A 15,713-nucleotide genomic window follows, 5' to 3' on the forward strand; every position below is an offset into this window, starting at 1 on the left:
AAAATAGAAATTTTCCTTCTAATTATTTAACCACTTCCCGACTGCCCATAAGTGGCATAAAGTGGCATGCATGTAGGTACGCACGCTCCTGCCACACCCGCAGGTGTATTGCGATCCTGTCTCTTGCAAACAGATCATTTTAGAACGTCTGTTTTGCGCTAAAAAGTGCAGAAGAAAACAAACAAACAAACAAACAAAAAAAAAACCCTGACATTTTATAATGTCAGTTTTGCAGGAAGTGGTTAAAGAGAGTCAGAAATGAACTAAAGTAAATCTCTGATACTTACCCGGGGCTTCCTCCCGACCCATAAACACGTCCCACTCAGTCCTCCCGCGGTCTGCTGTTCAGCCGCGGTGAGCCCCTGTAATCGGCTCAGTCAATGTTAGTATGGGTCTACTGTGCACGTGCAGACCTCGTGCGCAGGTGCAGTAGTCCCGCAATGAGGTCACTGAGCCTCTTACCGGGGCTCACCAAGGCTGAACGTCAGACTGCGGGAGGACATCGTGGGACTTCGACGTGTTTATGGGGCATGAGGAGGCCCCGGGTAAGTATCAGAGCTTTACCAGAGTTCATTTCTGGGTCATTTTAAAGATCAGCGAAGGACAATCATCCTTTCCACAAGGCGTGCATGATATTTTCAGATTATATCCATTGTGTTAACAGCACCTGAAGTGAAGGCGGAAGTTGGACTACAAAGGCTTTTCTTGAGTCTTTTGCATGAACTGATTGCTTGCATGTGAGAATGGATCTGTACAGTCATTCAAAGCTTCCCGCAAAACCAATGCAGCAAACTAATTCTGTTTTTTCAGAAACTTATCTCACGTATGTACGCTGCTTTAAAGGGACACTTAAGCCAGGAAAAAATGAGTTTTACTCACCTGGGGCTTCTACCAGCCCCCTGCAGCAGTCCTGTGCCCTCGCAGCCACTCACTAATCCTCTGGTCCCCCACTGCCAGCTAGTTTCATTTTTGTCGTCAGGACTGGCCCCGCGTAGCTTTCTCCGCAACGCGTACAAAGATACGCGTTGTCGCATTACCTACACATACGGCAAAGCGCATTTTTGTACGAGTTACGGCCCGCAATAGCGCTAACTGCAGTCGGGAATGCGGAGGAAGCTACGCGTGGCCAGTCCTGTCGGCAAAAACGAAACTAGCTGGCAGCGGGGGACCAGAGGATTAGTAACTGGCTGCGAGGGCACAGGACTGCTGCAGGGGGCTGGTAGAAGCCCCAGGTGAGTAAAACTCCTTTTTTCCTGGCTTAAGTGTCCCTTTAAAGGGAACCAGAGACGCCGGACATAGAAAAATAAATAAAAAAATATTTCATACATACCCGGGGCTTCTTCCAGCCCCATAAGCCTGGATCGCTCCCACGCCGCCATCCTCCGCTTCCTGGATCCGCCGGTACCGGGTCCAGTCACTTCCGGCGGACGCGGCCAATTGTCCGCATCACAGGGGCTCCCAGCATACCTTTACGCGTGCGGCTGCGCAGTATGCAGCCGCACGCGCAACGGTATGCTGGGAGCCCCTGTGATGCGGACAATTGGCCGCGAGCTGACGCCGACTGGCCGAAACTACGGGACCCGGAACTGGCTGATATAGGAAGTGGAAGACGGCGGCGTGGGAGCGATCCGTGCGTATGGGGCTGGAAGAAGCCCCAGGTATGTATAAAATCTTTTTCCTGGCGTCTCTGGTTCCCTTTAAGAGTCCTGAAGAACTTCAGAGAGAGTTGATGCACATTTTAATTTAGCATGCACATTTATGCAGCCTGCAAATGTATAAAAATCATTAGCTACTACATTTGACTGGTCCTATTCTAAGCAGCATACACTATGGTCAAAGAGGAACTTAACTAAAAAAACTTACATTAAAAAAAACTGAATTCAATTTAACAAGATTTTTTTGCATCTCATTAACAATCTCTAATAAAGTTACAATTCAGAAACTCACAGCTGGGCATTTCTACAGAAACCATTGATTTACCACCAAGCACCTGACCTGCCCTTTTTAGGCACAATCTTTCTGTCAGGAGCCATCAAAAGTGGAAATTGATTTTAGCTGGAAATTATGATCAGGTGGCCATGTTTTGGCACAGATCTCCAGCAGATTTAATCAATCAGTCACTTTACACAACAAAAGAAAAAATACAACTATCTCTGGGAAAAATTGTAGAGAGGATTATGCAGGGATACTACAGTACAGATACTACAGATTGCTCTCACATAAAAAAGCTGTTTGAGTAGTAAACCCTTTAATAAGGAAGTAACAGTGAGAGAGTGCAGCAACCTGTTCCACTCAGATAAGTCATTTACTGTTCTCACAGAAATAAGATGTGTACCCAAGCTACAAGATATGGCTCACTGCATATATGATAGTCCTAGGACTTTACTGCTGTAACCATTCAATTTCCACTGTGCTGCCAGGAAAAACATGCAACAAATGCCCCCTCAGCAGGAACACGTGCAACACTTCCTGCCTGTCATTCACATGTAGCTGTACAAAACCAAAGCCATCTATGTACTATCCTCTCTTATAATTAATAGCTTCCCATCTGTATAATCAAAATACTAAATTGTGTTTCTCCCCACATAGAGCACACACACAAGTCTATGAGGATGGGCTGAGAACGTGCAAACAATTGCCTATTGCAGTTTAATGTCCTGACACCTTTGTCTTCCTGTGGTGAGATTTAACATCTTATTTAGCTCAGTAAAGATTGAAAAGTGTGTATCTGGTGCAGCTGTTAGCCTTTACTTCAAATGTTTAATGCTGGATGAGCGAGGCAGAGGTTATAACATCTGCACGCAAAACTCCTGGTTGGCCTAAGAGTCCTTATGTGGAGGTACACTACTGTTTTCTAAATTGTGCATTATGGTCCATATTCAGATGCCATGCATCTATTTGTTCTTGGGTCAGTCATTTGTGCACAGGACATCAGATTGAAATCTCCAACATCACAGAGACCCCCCACCCTTCCCCAACACCACTTGCACTTCTGCTAACTAACCTTATACACTTATTAAAACACAGAGGTTAAGCCTGCAAACCACCACAAGTATTGTTCCAGGAATAGTGGGTGTAAATGACCAAGTCAGGAACCCAGACACTGGTCACTTCCTACAACAGAATGTCATTGTTATAGGTTGCAAGCTGCTCAGAGGTTGAGACTGAATTTCATAACGCAACAGCTTCTGGTCAAGTGACCACATTAAAAACACAATAGGCAACATCTGGGGGCTCTAATTATTAAGCCATTAGATGACATTTTTCAGATCTTTGCAGGAGGATGAGCTTTAATTAAAAAAAAAAAAAACAAAAAAAAAACACGTGCCAAAATTTTTCATTTAAGGCTAGTTGAAAACTTATCTGACTGTTAATCTCACTTTTCAACAAAATGTTCTTTGTACGATTGCCTAAATCTCTTAGCCGATTCTTAAAAAACATATGCAATTTACAGACAACTATAGTAACCTCCCTGACAAGAACCAATCTATGAGAACAGTGCAGCTTTGCTTTTCCAGTGATAGACTGGTTTCCCCATCATGTCCAATATAGAAGAATTAAAGGTGAGAGGTGGAAAATAAACACCTCCTCCACGGTTTTATTTGGGAGGTGTGGCGAGTCACCCATCCTACAAGGCAAAGCAGTTTGGCCTGGGTAAAGAAAAGGGAAACCGTGCGGCATGCAAGTTATGTGACTATGCTACCCATTGGGGAAATGACGGTATCCACTCAGAACACTGCTTAAAACATGCACTAGCCATGAAATGGCACACAATATGGTAGTACTAAAAGGGGCATGCAACAAATTAAAACTACAGTCCGTGAAGAATGAAGACTATGAAAACACTAAAGAACAATGGTGCACACACATCCAATTTTGACTGGTAAATCCCTGGCCAATTTTACCACCTCTATGTAGTATGTGACCCTACAGAGTCCCAACACCATGGACAGATTGTGGTGGTAAGCTCTCATACTACATGGAAGTGGCAAAATTGGATGTGTGTACCAGGCTTAACACTATGGAATGAACATTTATGCACTTACGAATGGAGGCCATGGACTCCACCTTCTACTTGGGCAGACATTGTTCTCTTCTCCAGTTTGAGCTCTCCAGAATACATCATAGAACTGCAAAGTTAGAAAAACCAATTACCACAGTCGTCATGCTAGGTTAAAAATGCAGTCGGTGACAAAAAGAATTCCAGTGAAAGAAACTCTATATGGCAATTGTGTCATCAATTACTTACTTGGTCTCTCATATTGCAGCAGCTTAGCATGAGGTAACACTTCAAATAAGGTAAAAAAAAAAATACATAAAGAAAAACATTGTATTTTCATGAATGTTGTTGCAATAATAGGGTTTTAAATATCTGTTAGATATTACGAAGACACTTTAAATCACTTAAAAGCGAAACTTCTGTCTCGAAAAAACTGTGGGCATCATAGATACATGAATACACCCTAGAAAGTAGTGGGGTGTAGAAAGGGAGGAGAAAAAGAAAAAGGCTACCAGATGAGGCAACATCTGAAGCAGAAATTAATATATCTAAAGGGGAGACATGGCAGTCAAAGAATGTAAGAGTTCCAAAAGGAGAGGTTACATTTGTCAGAGGTTGTATGCGTGTATAGGTACAATGGCATCAGGTAATTAGTGAGAGAATGTATGAGTGGAACAAATAGTGTAGGAAACCACTAGGCAGAATCGCATATGCGTTTTCCACTATTTGCTTATGGAAAATGTGATTCTGCCTACTGTGTTCCTACCCTGGTGCACACCAAGCGGTTTTGGTAGTTTTCAAAACCGCTGCCGCTTGTGAAAACGCTTGACTAATGTATCTCAATGGGATGGTGCACACCAGCAGTTTGAGTTCGTCCTGAGGAAGCACTCCTGAGTCCAGTGCGAAACAGCTGTAGACCATTTTTATGTGCTTGTCCCCTCTTTCCTGGCTGACGATTGCTGTACCTGCATGTAGTGCTTTTAAATGGAATTTTGAATAAAGGTCTTTTTTTACTGGATGTGCCCAGCCGCTTGGATCTCTACAGTTTGCGGATGGTGCACACCAGCAGTTTGAGGTTTCTAGCAAACCGCAAACATGGCTCCTGCAGCATTTTTGCAGTTTGCAGATGCGTTTCTGCCTCAAAGTATAGGAAAGTGGAAAACTGCTCTGAAAAAAACGCTAGATCAGAGCAGTTTTCCAGGCGTTTTTGTTACAGAAGCTGTTCAGCAACAGCTTTACTGTAACAATATATGAACAGCGATTCAAGTTCGGCTGGCACACCAGTATCAATAATCAAGCAGTTTTATTGTATGCACAACATGTTGTGCATACAATAAAACTGCTTGATTGATACTGGTGCGCAAGCCGAACTTGAATCGCTGTTACTGGACTGATGTTGCTTCTGCATAAAGGCTAAGCACCCAACATCCACGGCAAGGTGTGCCTATCCACAACCAGATACTGCGGAACAATATATGAAATCTGTTCCACAAAAATACTCCAAAAAAAATGCTAGGCATGTTTAGAATACCTCTCTAAACATGCCTAAATCGCTCTGAAAATCTGCTTCAAAAACCTCTAGCGTTTTGCAGATCTGCTAGAGGCTTTTGGTGTGCACTGGGCCTAACAGAGCTTTGTATAAGAGGGCTGGGTTTTTGAAGTGGATCTCCTAACTGGCAGCCACTGAAGGAATTGGCAAAAAGGGAGAGGAAAGATGAATGATATGAAGGGCAGAGTTCACTAGAGATTGGAGATGCCAGTCTGCAAAGCAGGATGTTGCAATGGGCAAGACAGAATTGATATGATCCAAATGCAGGATGTTGCAATGGGCAAGACAGAATTGATATGATCCAAATTCAGGATATATATTTTTTGAGATAGAAGTAACAGGAGGTAGCCAGAGGTAATACCTGGCTTAAATGAGAGCTCAGAGTCAAATATTATCCCAAAACATGGCAATAGTAGTTTAGGTTATTTGGGCGTTTTCAACATGTATGGTAGCTACAGGTAGGGAGGAGAAAGCGGAAGAAAGATCGCAGAATGTTTGCTCATATGAAGTTTGAGGAAACAAGATGAAAAATGCAGAAACAGCACATAAACAGTCAGGGACTCAATAGTATAGAGAAGTCAAAAGCTGAGAGAAATGTGGGTGTCAGTGTAGAGGAGATACTGAAAATTAGAGTAAATGCAAAATAAATTAGTTGAGGAAGAATTATGCATATGTACGCAGCTTGAAATTGTACTAATCAACTAGAGCCGACACGGAATTCAACTGTTTCATTTTCAAGATGTTTAGTATTGCATAATACTGCATCAACCTCATTTATCATCCCTGAAAAAACAAAGTGTGTATTGTCCCAAGCCAGGAGTGTAGATGCAAAAAAATAAGAGGTTTAAAAACAGAACCTTCTGGTACACTAACAGACGGGGCTTGGGGAGGTTACTATCGAAGTAAGCAACATTGAAGGAACATCCAGACAGGTAAGAGAAGATTCAAAAATGCATTAGGCCAGGAGAAGCAGAAAATGTCAGACTGTCAGGGAGGAAATGTCAGGTAGTAATAACAATGAAGAGTTGGCCTTTGGATTTTGTGACCAGGCCATTAGTGACTTTATGAAGGACTGTTTCAGTGTAATGGTGGGGGCAGAAACCAGACTGAAGGGGACTAAACAAGAAGTTAGTAGGGAGAAAGAAAGTTCTGAATTCAAGTGCAGTTTCAATGGTTTAGAAATGAGAAGGGGCAGTGGCTGGAGAAGGCTGTAGGATTTAAAGGTTTAAAGAGAAAAAGAAAAAAAAATGTTATGGTTTTCATGTTTGAATAAGGAGTGGAAATTCCCAGTGAATGCTGAGGCTGAAAATAGATGTTAAAGCATGAAAGGGTGTTACTAAACTTCGGCAGAGTTTATTTGTAATGCTGGTAGACCTCCAAAGTGCTTTCTCCAGTGTTGTTCTGTCACCCTGGAACAATTTAAAGAGACTCTGAAGTGAGATTAAAAATCGCTTTTTACCTTATAGTCAACAAGGCCATGTTTGCCCCTGCTAAAAACGCCACTATCCTGCGGCAGAACGAGGGGTCTTTACCCCCAAATCCCCACCCTGCAAAATCCACGACTTTCTTGGTCGTGGATTTTGCTGCTCATGGAGGCAGAGCTATGAGCCGCAGCTCTGCCTCCATGCGCGTCTATCAGCCAGCAGATCTCCGCCTCTCCCCGCCCCTCTCAGTGGAGGAAGACAGAGGGGCGGCGAGAGGCAGCGATCAGCGCTGATAGACGCGCCAAGAGGCAGAGTTACAGCCATTAGCTCTGCCTCAACAGGAAGCGCTCCCCAGGCACCACGGAGGGGATTTGGGGGGTAAAAACCCCTTGTTCTGCCGCGGGATAGCGGCGTTTTAGCAGGGGCAAACATGCCCCTGTTGAATATAAGGTAAAAAGCGATTTTTAATCTCGCTTCAGAGTCTCTTTAAGTAGCTTAATGGGTTTCGCCAGCCAGGGTTGCACCTTCATGTAGCTGGAGCAAGTGTTAAGGCAGGCAGCCTAATTCAAGACAGAGGAGACCGTGTTGGAAAAAAGGGAAGGCATGATGTCTCAGGGTCAGTGTAAGGCTTGGCTCGCACGATGCTTGCCGGGCTCTCCCCCCCATCTCAGGCAAATGCTTTTGTGCAAACATGCAAAAAAAACATTTGACATTTCAGCATTTTTCACCCTTGCAGTGAGAAAAAAAAATGGGATAAAAACAATGTTTGCTTAAAAAGGACGATACCACTGGCAATTATTTGAATGGACAGTGCTGAATGACAAGCATCATGGCCATCTTTTACCACCTGGCAAGTGTCCGTGTGAACCAGACCTATGGGCCAAAGAGAGCAGGAGGACTTAGGAGTTGCAAATAAAAAAAAAAAAGGGCGATAAAAATTGAAATAACTTCCATACAAGCATGGCATAGTATGGGGACCAGGACACATTGAAGAACAGTCAGTTAAGGTTACAAGGTTGTGGTCTGAAAGGTGGAATGGAAATTTTTCAAAGCTTAAAAACAGAGCATAGCCAACTAAACAATGCTACAGTTGACATTTTAGTACACAAAGTAGGAGCAGGTAACGAAATTTCCACGCTTTGATCACTCCCATATAAGAAGCTCTGTTAGGAACCCCCAAGGAATAACTTACAAAAACTTTAGCTGTAAGCAAGATAGTAGGTCTGTCAATCACTGATATACAGGAGGTGAACTGAAGGGATCATCTTTTGCTCAGCTATAGTGGAGTTTGTGGAGCTATAGTGGAGAACATTGCAAGCAATACTACTGGTAAGATTCGAAGCATAAACTCTTGTGAGCAAAATCTGCTTAATGTAGTATCAGAAAACAGAAAAGCATGGGAAAACAAACTGCCAGGTCAAACCAGACATATGGAAAAAGGCAATGTCCTGACTGGATACTAGATATATAAATGCATTATACGTGTGATTTGTATTATACAGGCAGGACTTTGGTCCAACTCAAGTCTGTGATGGTGATCCACAATAACGCAAGGACTGGGAAATACTGACATATAAAAACTTAAAGAGGAAATTATTTTGGCTTCAGACTATCTTGTAGTACTCTTAAGAATTAAGACCACAGCTGTTTTGCCGCATCCCCACGGCAGAACAATGTATTCACCCAAAATCCCAGTGCAAAAAAATTCTACAACTTTCCAGTTCATAGATTTTGCTGCCCGGGGGAGGCAGAGCTTTGCACTGTAGCTCTGCCTCCAGTCAATCTCCGCCTCTTCCCGCCCCTCTCAGTGAAAGAAGACAGAGGCGCGGGGAGAGGCAGAGAACAGCAGCGATTCACTGGATTAGAGGCAAAGCTACTGCACACAGCTTTGCCTCTACCACAGGGGTGTCAACGCAAATACAAACTGGGCCGAAATTGTACACTGGGACCAAGTCATGGGTCAACCTCAATGTCTACTGGCCACCTTCCTCCCTTATAAAGTTCCCTGGTGTCCAATGGCTCCACTCCTATCCAGTTCCCTAATGACTAGATGCCATGACCCTCCCCCTATAGTTTCCTGGTGCCTAGAGTCCCCCACCCTCCCATATACAGTTCTCTGGTGTCTAGTGCTTATCCCCTTACTCCCACATATGGCTTCCCCGGTGTTCTAGGGCTTTACCGCCAATATAGCTTCTCTGGTGGTCTAGAGTGGGCCAAACATAATGCAAAGTGGGGAACCCACTTGAGGGCCAAATTTTAGGGCTCTGAGGGCCAGATTTGGCCTGTTGGCCGGAGTTTAACATGTATGCTCTACCAGGAAGAGACATCTGCGATCCCAAGAATTTTGCCACAGGAATTTCGGGGGCATAAATACATAATTCTGCAGCAGGAAACAGCTGTGGTCTTCATGGTCAAGAGTATCACAAGATACAACTTACAAAGAGGAAATTATTTTGGTTTCAGACTCTTTAACCCAATGGTCAACCGTATGCTTTAAGAGAAAAAAAAAAAAAAAAAAAAAAAAAGTGCATGCATCACAAAACCACAGAACATAAAATGGCACATAAATAGAGCTTACCGTAGGATAGAAAGACTTTTGGCCCCTATGTCTTGGCAGCCATGCTGAATGCCTGCAATTAGATATGGTGCGAACTTGTGAATTGATCCCTTATCTTGTATGGAACCAGACACTCCTTGGGCCACTTTGACTTTATCGCCCTCACTAAAAGGAAAAGACACAAAAATGCGGGTTTAGGCGGGTTCTCACCAATTCTTAAATTCAAGGTAGCTACACTTAAAGTTATGAAAGGGTTCAAACATAAAACAATGTACATTTAAAGCTATGAAGGAAAATTGATGCATCTCAAGGCACTGGTCCTCTAATCTTTAAGGTCATGATGGGGGGAAAAAAAATAGAAAATAGAAGTATATAAATAATATGGGAAATATATATTGCAGTGGGAAAATATATATATATATTTTCCCACTGCAACCTTAAATATAGGGCTCAGGGAAACACTGAAGAATTAACTCTACGCATTGTTCAACAACATTATTAGGATATAGATTCTTAGCTACATATACAGCTGGCCATCACAGTGATGCCTGGTATGGCCATTGCTTACACTATAAGCAAGCCATTACATGTCCAAGTGGGGCTGTTGCTTCAGTATATACAGCTTTAGACTCAGATTTCCATTTATGGTACAACTTTTTTTATGTCTCGAGATTTCCATCCATATATTATCAAAACAGTAAGGCAATCGGACAATTGAGGAGGGAGAGATGAATGGCTCAATTAAGTGGGCGGATTTGAAACAGTTATGGGAAACCATTTCAAGTTAGTGACATGTATCATCTGATATGCGACCCCGGTGGGGAGGGGGGGGGGGGTGCATATGTGAGTATCTGGGATGGCATTTGAAGCGGAGCAGTGTGGTATGTATCAGGATGAGGATGTTTGGTATGCGTTGTTTTATGGGGTTATATATATATGTCAATATTATAAATGCGAAAGTTTGGATGTTTGTTAATCATGCAACAATGGCTGATCAGATTTGAATAAAATTTGGCACACATAGTACATTACCTGGAATAACCTATAGGATACTTTTTATCACCATAAACAAAAAGTGGGCGGTGACAAATACAAATTTCACTAGGAAAATGTAAACTGCAGCCATTCTTACACTGCTAATGGTAGGTTTCTCAAACTTTGCAGTTGGTCACCGGGTGACTGGGTTTAAAGTGGTCTAACACCCAGCATTTCAACTTTGCTTTAAAAGATTGCTTACAGCTTAGAAACGATTATGCCAGATTTTTTTTTTAGCAGAAATTCACTGAATGGATTAAACATGACATTTTAGTGCTGCATTTAGCTAGAAATTCTCCTCCGTGCTTAGGTTTAGTTACAAATGTATCAATTTACAAAGTAATAAACAAACACTGCTCTGAGAGAACAAAGAGGGCTTCCCTGGCAGGCTTTTCAAAGGTTTATTTGCATTCCAAACAAAGATACATTTGTAACTAAACATAAGAACTGATGCGGATTCCTAGTTAAATCCAACACTAAAATGTCATGTTTAACCCATTCAGTGAATTTCTGCTTAAAAAAAAATCTGGCATAATAATTTCTAAGCTGTAAGCAATCTTTAAAGCAAAGTTGTAATGCTGGGTGTTAAACCGCTTTAATATTAAGAAAAGTGGGTGGAGCCTACAAAAGCCAATTGAAATGCAATGCAAATTCATTGTAAATTAATAAGATCTGCATAAGATCAGAGAGCATTGCACAAGTGGGAAAGGGTCCTAAGTTTCATTAGGCCAGAAACCCATTGGGCTGGAACCCACAGGAGCGCTTTTGGCAGCGTTTTGGCAGCGCTGCGATATGCTAGCACTTTGCCAAAACGCTGGGCTAATGTTAATGGATGGGGCAACTTTCACAGGAGCGTTTGCGTTTCCCAGAAACGCAAACGCAGGACGTGCAGCATTTTGGGAGCGTTAGCGCTTCAATGTAAAGTATTGAAACACTAGCGGAAACGCTCAGCAAAACCTTAACTGAGCGGTTTTGCTAGCTGTTTGCGGTTCAGCACACTAACAAAATGAAAAATAATTCACAGGACCAATAAGGATAAAAACGTGAAACGCAAAACGCTACGCAACCGCTGAGCAAAAAAATACAATGTTGCAAAACGCGACCGAAAACGCGCATGAATCCGCTTGCAAACCGCTCAGACAAAACGCTAGCGGTTGCGTTTTGCGTTTGCGGATTTCAGTGGGTTCCAGGCCAGAAGGAGCGATTGTCTGAGCACTTTGGGATTTGAAAACTCTTGCTAAATGTAATGCTTTGAGTTTGATCCCACTTGAGCGATGGGATTTTATAAAAATCCCACATAGCATTACATTAGCAAGAGATTTTTTCAAATCACAAGCAATTAGAAATCGCTCCTAGTGGGTTTCTGGCCTCACTCATGCATCTGAACCAGGTTTGAGAGCAATAGCCAACACCTTTGCATTTGGTGTACACATTCTCAGTGGATACACAATAGATCTGCAGGGAACAGTACTGTCTTTTCCAACATAGACCTAACAGCATCACGGATATACGCATAACAACTTATATATGAGGCAGTGTGAACTATTGCACTATCCACAGTATTGCTACAGGATACACTGGCCTGGATTTGTTTGTGCACATTAGCCTAAACATACACGTGGCTCTTTTATTCTTTTCAGGTATTTTATACAGATTTTTTTTATATACATTGTTTTGGACTCTACTTTTCCCCAATTGATATAATTTTTGAAGGGGACACCAGTAAGCTCAATTAGGTGTAAATGTTTATAGTATGACTGCCACTGAGGCATGCTTATTTTAAGCATATAGTCAAATGTAAAATTTTAGATTTATATACTACTTCCAGTGCTCCTTGTCTTAATATCTAGTACTGTAAAATGTACATTATATAAATAGTAACACCAAATGTATCATATCACATTTCAGGAGTCAAGTTAGTCTTAAAACTCATGAGGCATTGGTCCAAGACCTGACAATAGTTACACAGGTTTAAAAGTTATAGGAACTTTGAAAAAACAAAACAAAAAAAACAGATACTTACCCAAGGAGAGGGAAGGCTCTGGGTCCCAATGACTAACAGGTTTTAGGTTAGTAACACACTAGGCAGAATCGCATAAGCATTTTCCACTACGTACCCTAAACCAGTTCATTTAAGTGTAACGTGCAAATAAATATGAAACCACTTTGTAATGTTCTAGAATCCAGATTAAATTCTATAATTAAAAACAATGGTGCACAAGCCAGCCTGGGGCCCCGGGAACTCTCACTGCCCGGGGCCCCGGGAACTCTCACTGCCCGGGGCCCCGGGAACCAGCATGTAACACCATATGTGAGCGCAGTCAAGCCCTGGAGCTGCCACCTCCAAGAGCCTGTCCCCAACTGCTCTGAAAAACTTACCAAACACACAAAGTGGGAAATACTCACTCCCAAACAGTCCTCTGCTGCTTTATAAAGCCTGCAGGCTGCTTATAAGCCAATAAGAAGTGCACACACACACGTTACACCTAGTCTGCAGTAATTAATCAAGCAGAAGCTGAGCAGGTCAGCCAATCGTTGGAGAGGGCTTCAGTTGCATATAGAAAATGGCTATATGAACAGCAGGGGGCACCAGCGTGCAGGATATTCCCTCTCATCTGCCCCCCTCCTAACTAAACTGCATGGGAGAGGGAATATCCTGCACGCTGGTGCCCCCTGCTGGTCATATAGCCATTGTCTATATGCAACTGAAGCCCTCTCCAACGATTGGCTGACCTGCTCAGCTTCTGCTTGATTAAATTACTGCAGACTAGGTGTAACGTGTGTGTGCACTTCTTATTGGCTTATAAGCAGCCTGCAGGCTTTATAAAGCAGCAGAGGACTGTTTGGGAGTGAGCATTTCCCACTTTGTGTGTTTGGTAAGTTCCAGATTAAATTCTATCTCAGGGCTGGTGCACACCAAAACCCGCTAGCAGATCCGCAAAACGCTAGCAGATTTTTAAACGCTTTTTTTTATTTTTATGAGGCGTTTTGCGGATTGCTGCTGCGGTTTTCAGTATAGTAGATTTCATATATTGTTACAGTAAAGCTGTTACTGAACAGCTTCTGTAACAAAAACGCCTGCAAAACCGCTCTGAAGTGCCGTTTTTCAGAGCGGTTTGCGTTTTTCCTATACTTAACATTGAGGCAGAAACGCATCCGCAATCCAAAAAATGCCTCACCCAGGCATTTTTCGTTTCTGCAAAACGCCTGCCGCTCTGGTGTGCACCACCCCATTGAGATACATTGACCAAGCAGATCCGCAGCCGCAAGCGGATCTGAAAACGCCCAAAAAGCCGCTCGGTGTGCACCAGCCCTGAATGTTACTACCAGGGATGTGGAGTCGGAGTAATTTTTGGGTACCTGGAGTCGGAACAAAAATGCAGATTCCTAATGATTTTAAACTGTAATTAAAATAGAAAATATGATAAAATGTTCTATTTCTCAGATAGTCATCATAAATAATTTATATATATACACAGTAATAGCTCTGCTTAGTCTACAAACATGAAATAAACCAATCAAATACTAGTGCTGCTTCAATAAAGCAGTCCCCATATTTTTAAAGTCAGATATACAAATTGGATTGTGACTGTGATATGATGTGTACACGGGCATCTCATATATACTAAATAACATATAGGATGTAAGAATAAATGTCAATGTGTCTAAATAGCGCTGCAATTATCAAATATAGACAATTCAAAACTGCACCAATAAACTGAACAGTTCAATCTTGGTAGATAGTCTCTGTGTATGCGCTTTTCTATGGGGTATAGCAAATCCCTTCTGTATAGTCTCTTTATGTAGATAGCGCTGCACAGTGTTGATTGATTAGGAGATAAGAAAAGTCCCCTCTAGGACCGCACTCACCCTCTTCGGTGGACCACTGTTAGACTGGTCATCAGCGTTTCAGCAATCATCCTAGTGGAAATTAATGAAGCTCTCTGTCCGTTGTCCAGATCAGGGTAATGGCGTCCCCAATAAGATTAGGTGTCTCCACTTCCGATTAGGCCTCTGCGCTCCTCATAGAGGGTATGGAATTTTAAAGGTACCTCACAGAGGAATAAAATGGACCATAGCGTAATTCCGTAAAAAATGTAACAATTTATTCTTTAAAACACTCACAAACGTGGAATGGGTACAAGCGTTCAGAGTTAGTAACGGGCTCTCCCCCGTGCCTCCCGGGTAAGGCCTATAGGTGGTGGTCCGTTCCGCTCGGTATCCGCTGTATCATACAGCGGATACCGAGCGGAACGGACCACCACCTATAGGCCTTACCCGGGAGGCACGGGGGAGAGCCCGTTACTAACTCTGAACGCTTGTACCCATTCCACGTTTGTGAGTATGTTTTAAAGAATAAATTGTTACATTTTTTACGGAATTACGCTATGGTCCATTTTATTCCTCTGTGAGGTACCTTTAAAATTCCATACCCTCTATGAGGAGCGCAGAGGCCTAATCGGAAGTGGAGACACCTAATCTTATTGGGGACGCCATTACCCTGATCTGGACAACGGACAGAGAGCTTCATTAATTTCCTCTAGGATGATTGCTGAAACGCTGATGACCAGTTCAACAGTGGTCCACCTAAGAGGGTGAGTGCGGTCCTAGAGGGGACTTTTCTTATCTCCTAATCAATCAACACTGTGGAGCGCTATCTACATAAAGAGACGATGTAAGAATAAAGCCTGATATGTCGCTGTTTTACTAATAGAGATGGTCAATGAGAAGGAAATAATTCTGCGCTGATGCTGGTTTATGCACATTTTTGCACTCCTTTTGCTCATGAAATCAAATTTGATATGTAAAAATTTGGTTTGATGACTACAAATTAAAGGGTACCTGAGACAGATAAAAAGAAAAGTTGTATACATACATGGTGCTTCCTCCAGCCCCCATCAGGATAATCAGTCCCTCGCTGTCCTGGATCTTCTAAGAGTCCCGGAAATTCAGCCAGTCATCGCAGTCCGGCCGCGTGCCGCTCTCACAGCCAGGAGCATTCTGCACCTGCGCAATAGTGCTGCGCATGTGTAGTACGCTCCTGGCGGCGGAGTGTGTGCACGCGCTTACACTATGCTTTCCAATGAGATAGTACTCATTGGGGCATCCAGTTTGCCACTGACAAAAGCGCTGCATGTACCATTTTCA

At 42.8% G+C, this 15,713-nt stretch overlaps 1 protein-coding gene across 5 annotated transcripts in view; it reads right to left on the bottom strand.

The window, feature by feature from the left end:
- IMPDH1 (inosine monophosphate dehydrogenase 1) overlaps window positions 1-15,713 on the bottom strand; it is a 210,830-nt gene that overhangs the window by 19,116 nt on the left and 176,001 nt on the right. For all 5 annotated transcript variants that reach the window (XM_068275924.1, XM_068275923.1, XM_068275922.1 and 2 more), the window contains exons 13-14: window positions 9,552-9,695; window positions 4,047-4,130 (exon numbers count right to left, since the gene is read on the bottom strand). In XM_068275924.1, coding sequence (XP_068132025.1) covers window positions 4,047-4,130; window positions 9,552-9,695 — 228 coding nt within the window. The remainder of the gene's footprint in view (window positions 1-4,046; window positions 4,131-9,551; window positions 9,696-15,713) is intronic.

This window comes from Hyperolius riggenbachi, chromosome 3 (genome assembly GCF_040937935.1).
Source record: "Hyperolius riggenbachi isolate aHypRig1 chromosome 3, aHypRig1.pri, whole genome shotgun sequence".
Taxonomy (NCBI): Eukaryota; Metazoa; Chordata; class Amphibia; order Anura; family Hyperoliidae; genus Hyperolius; species Hyperolius riggenbachi.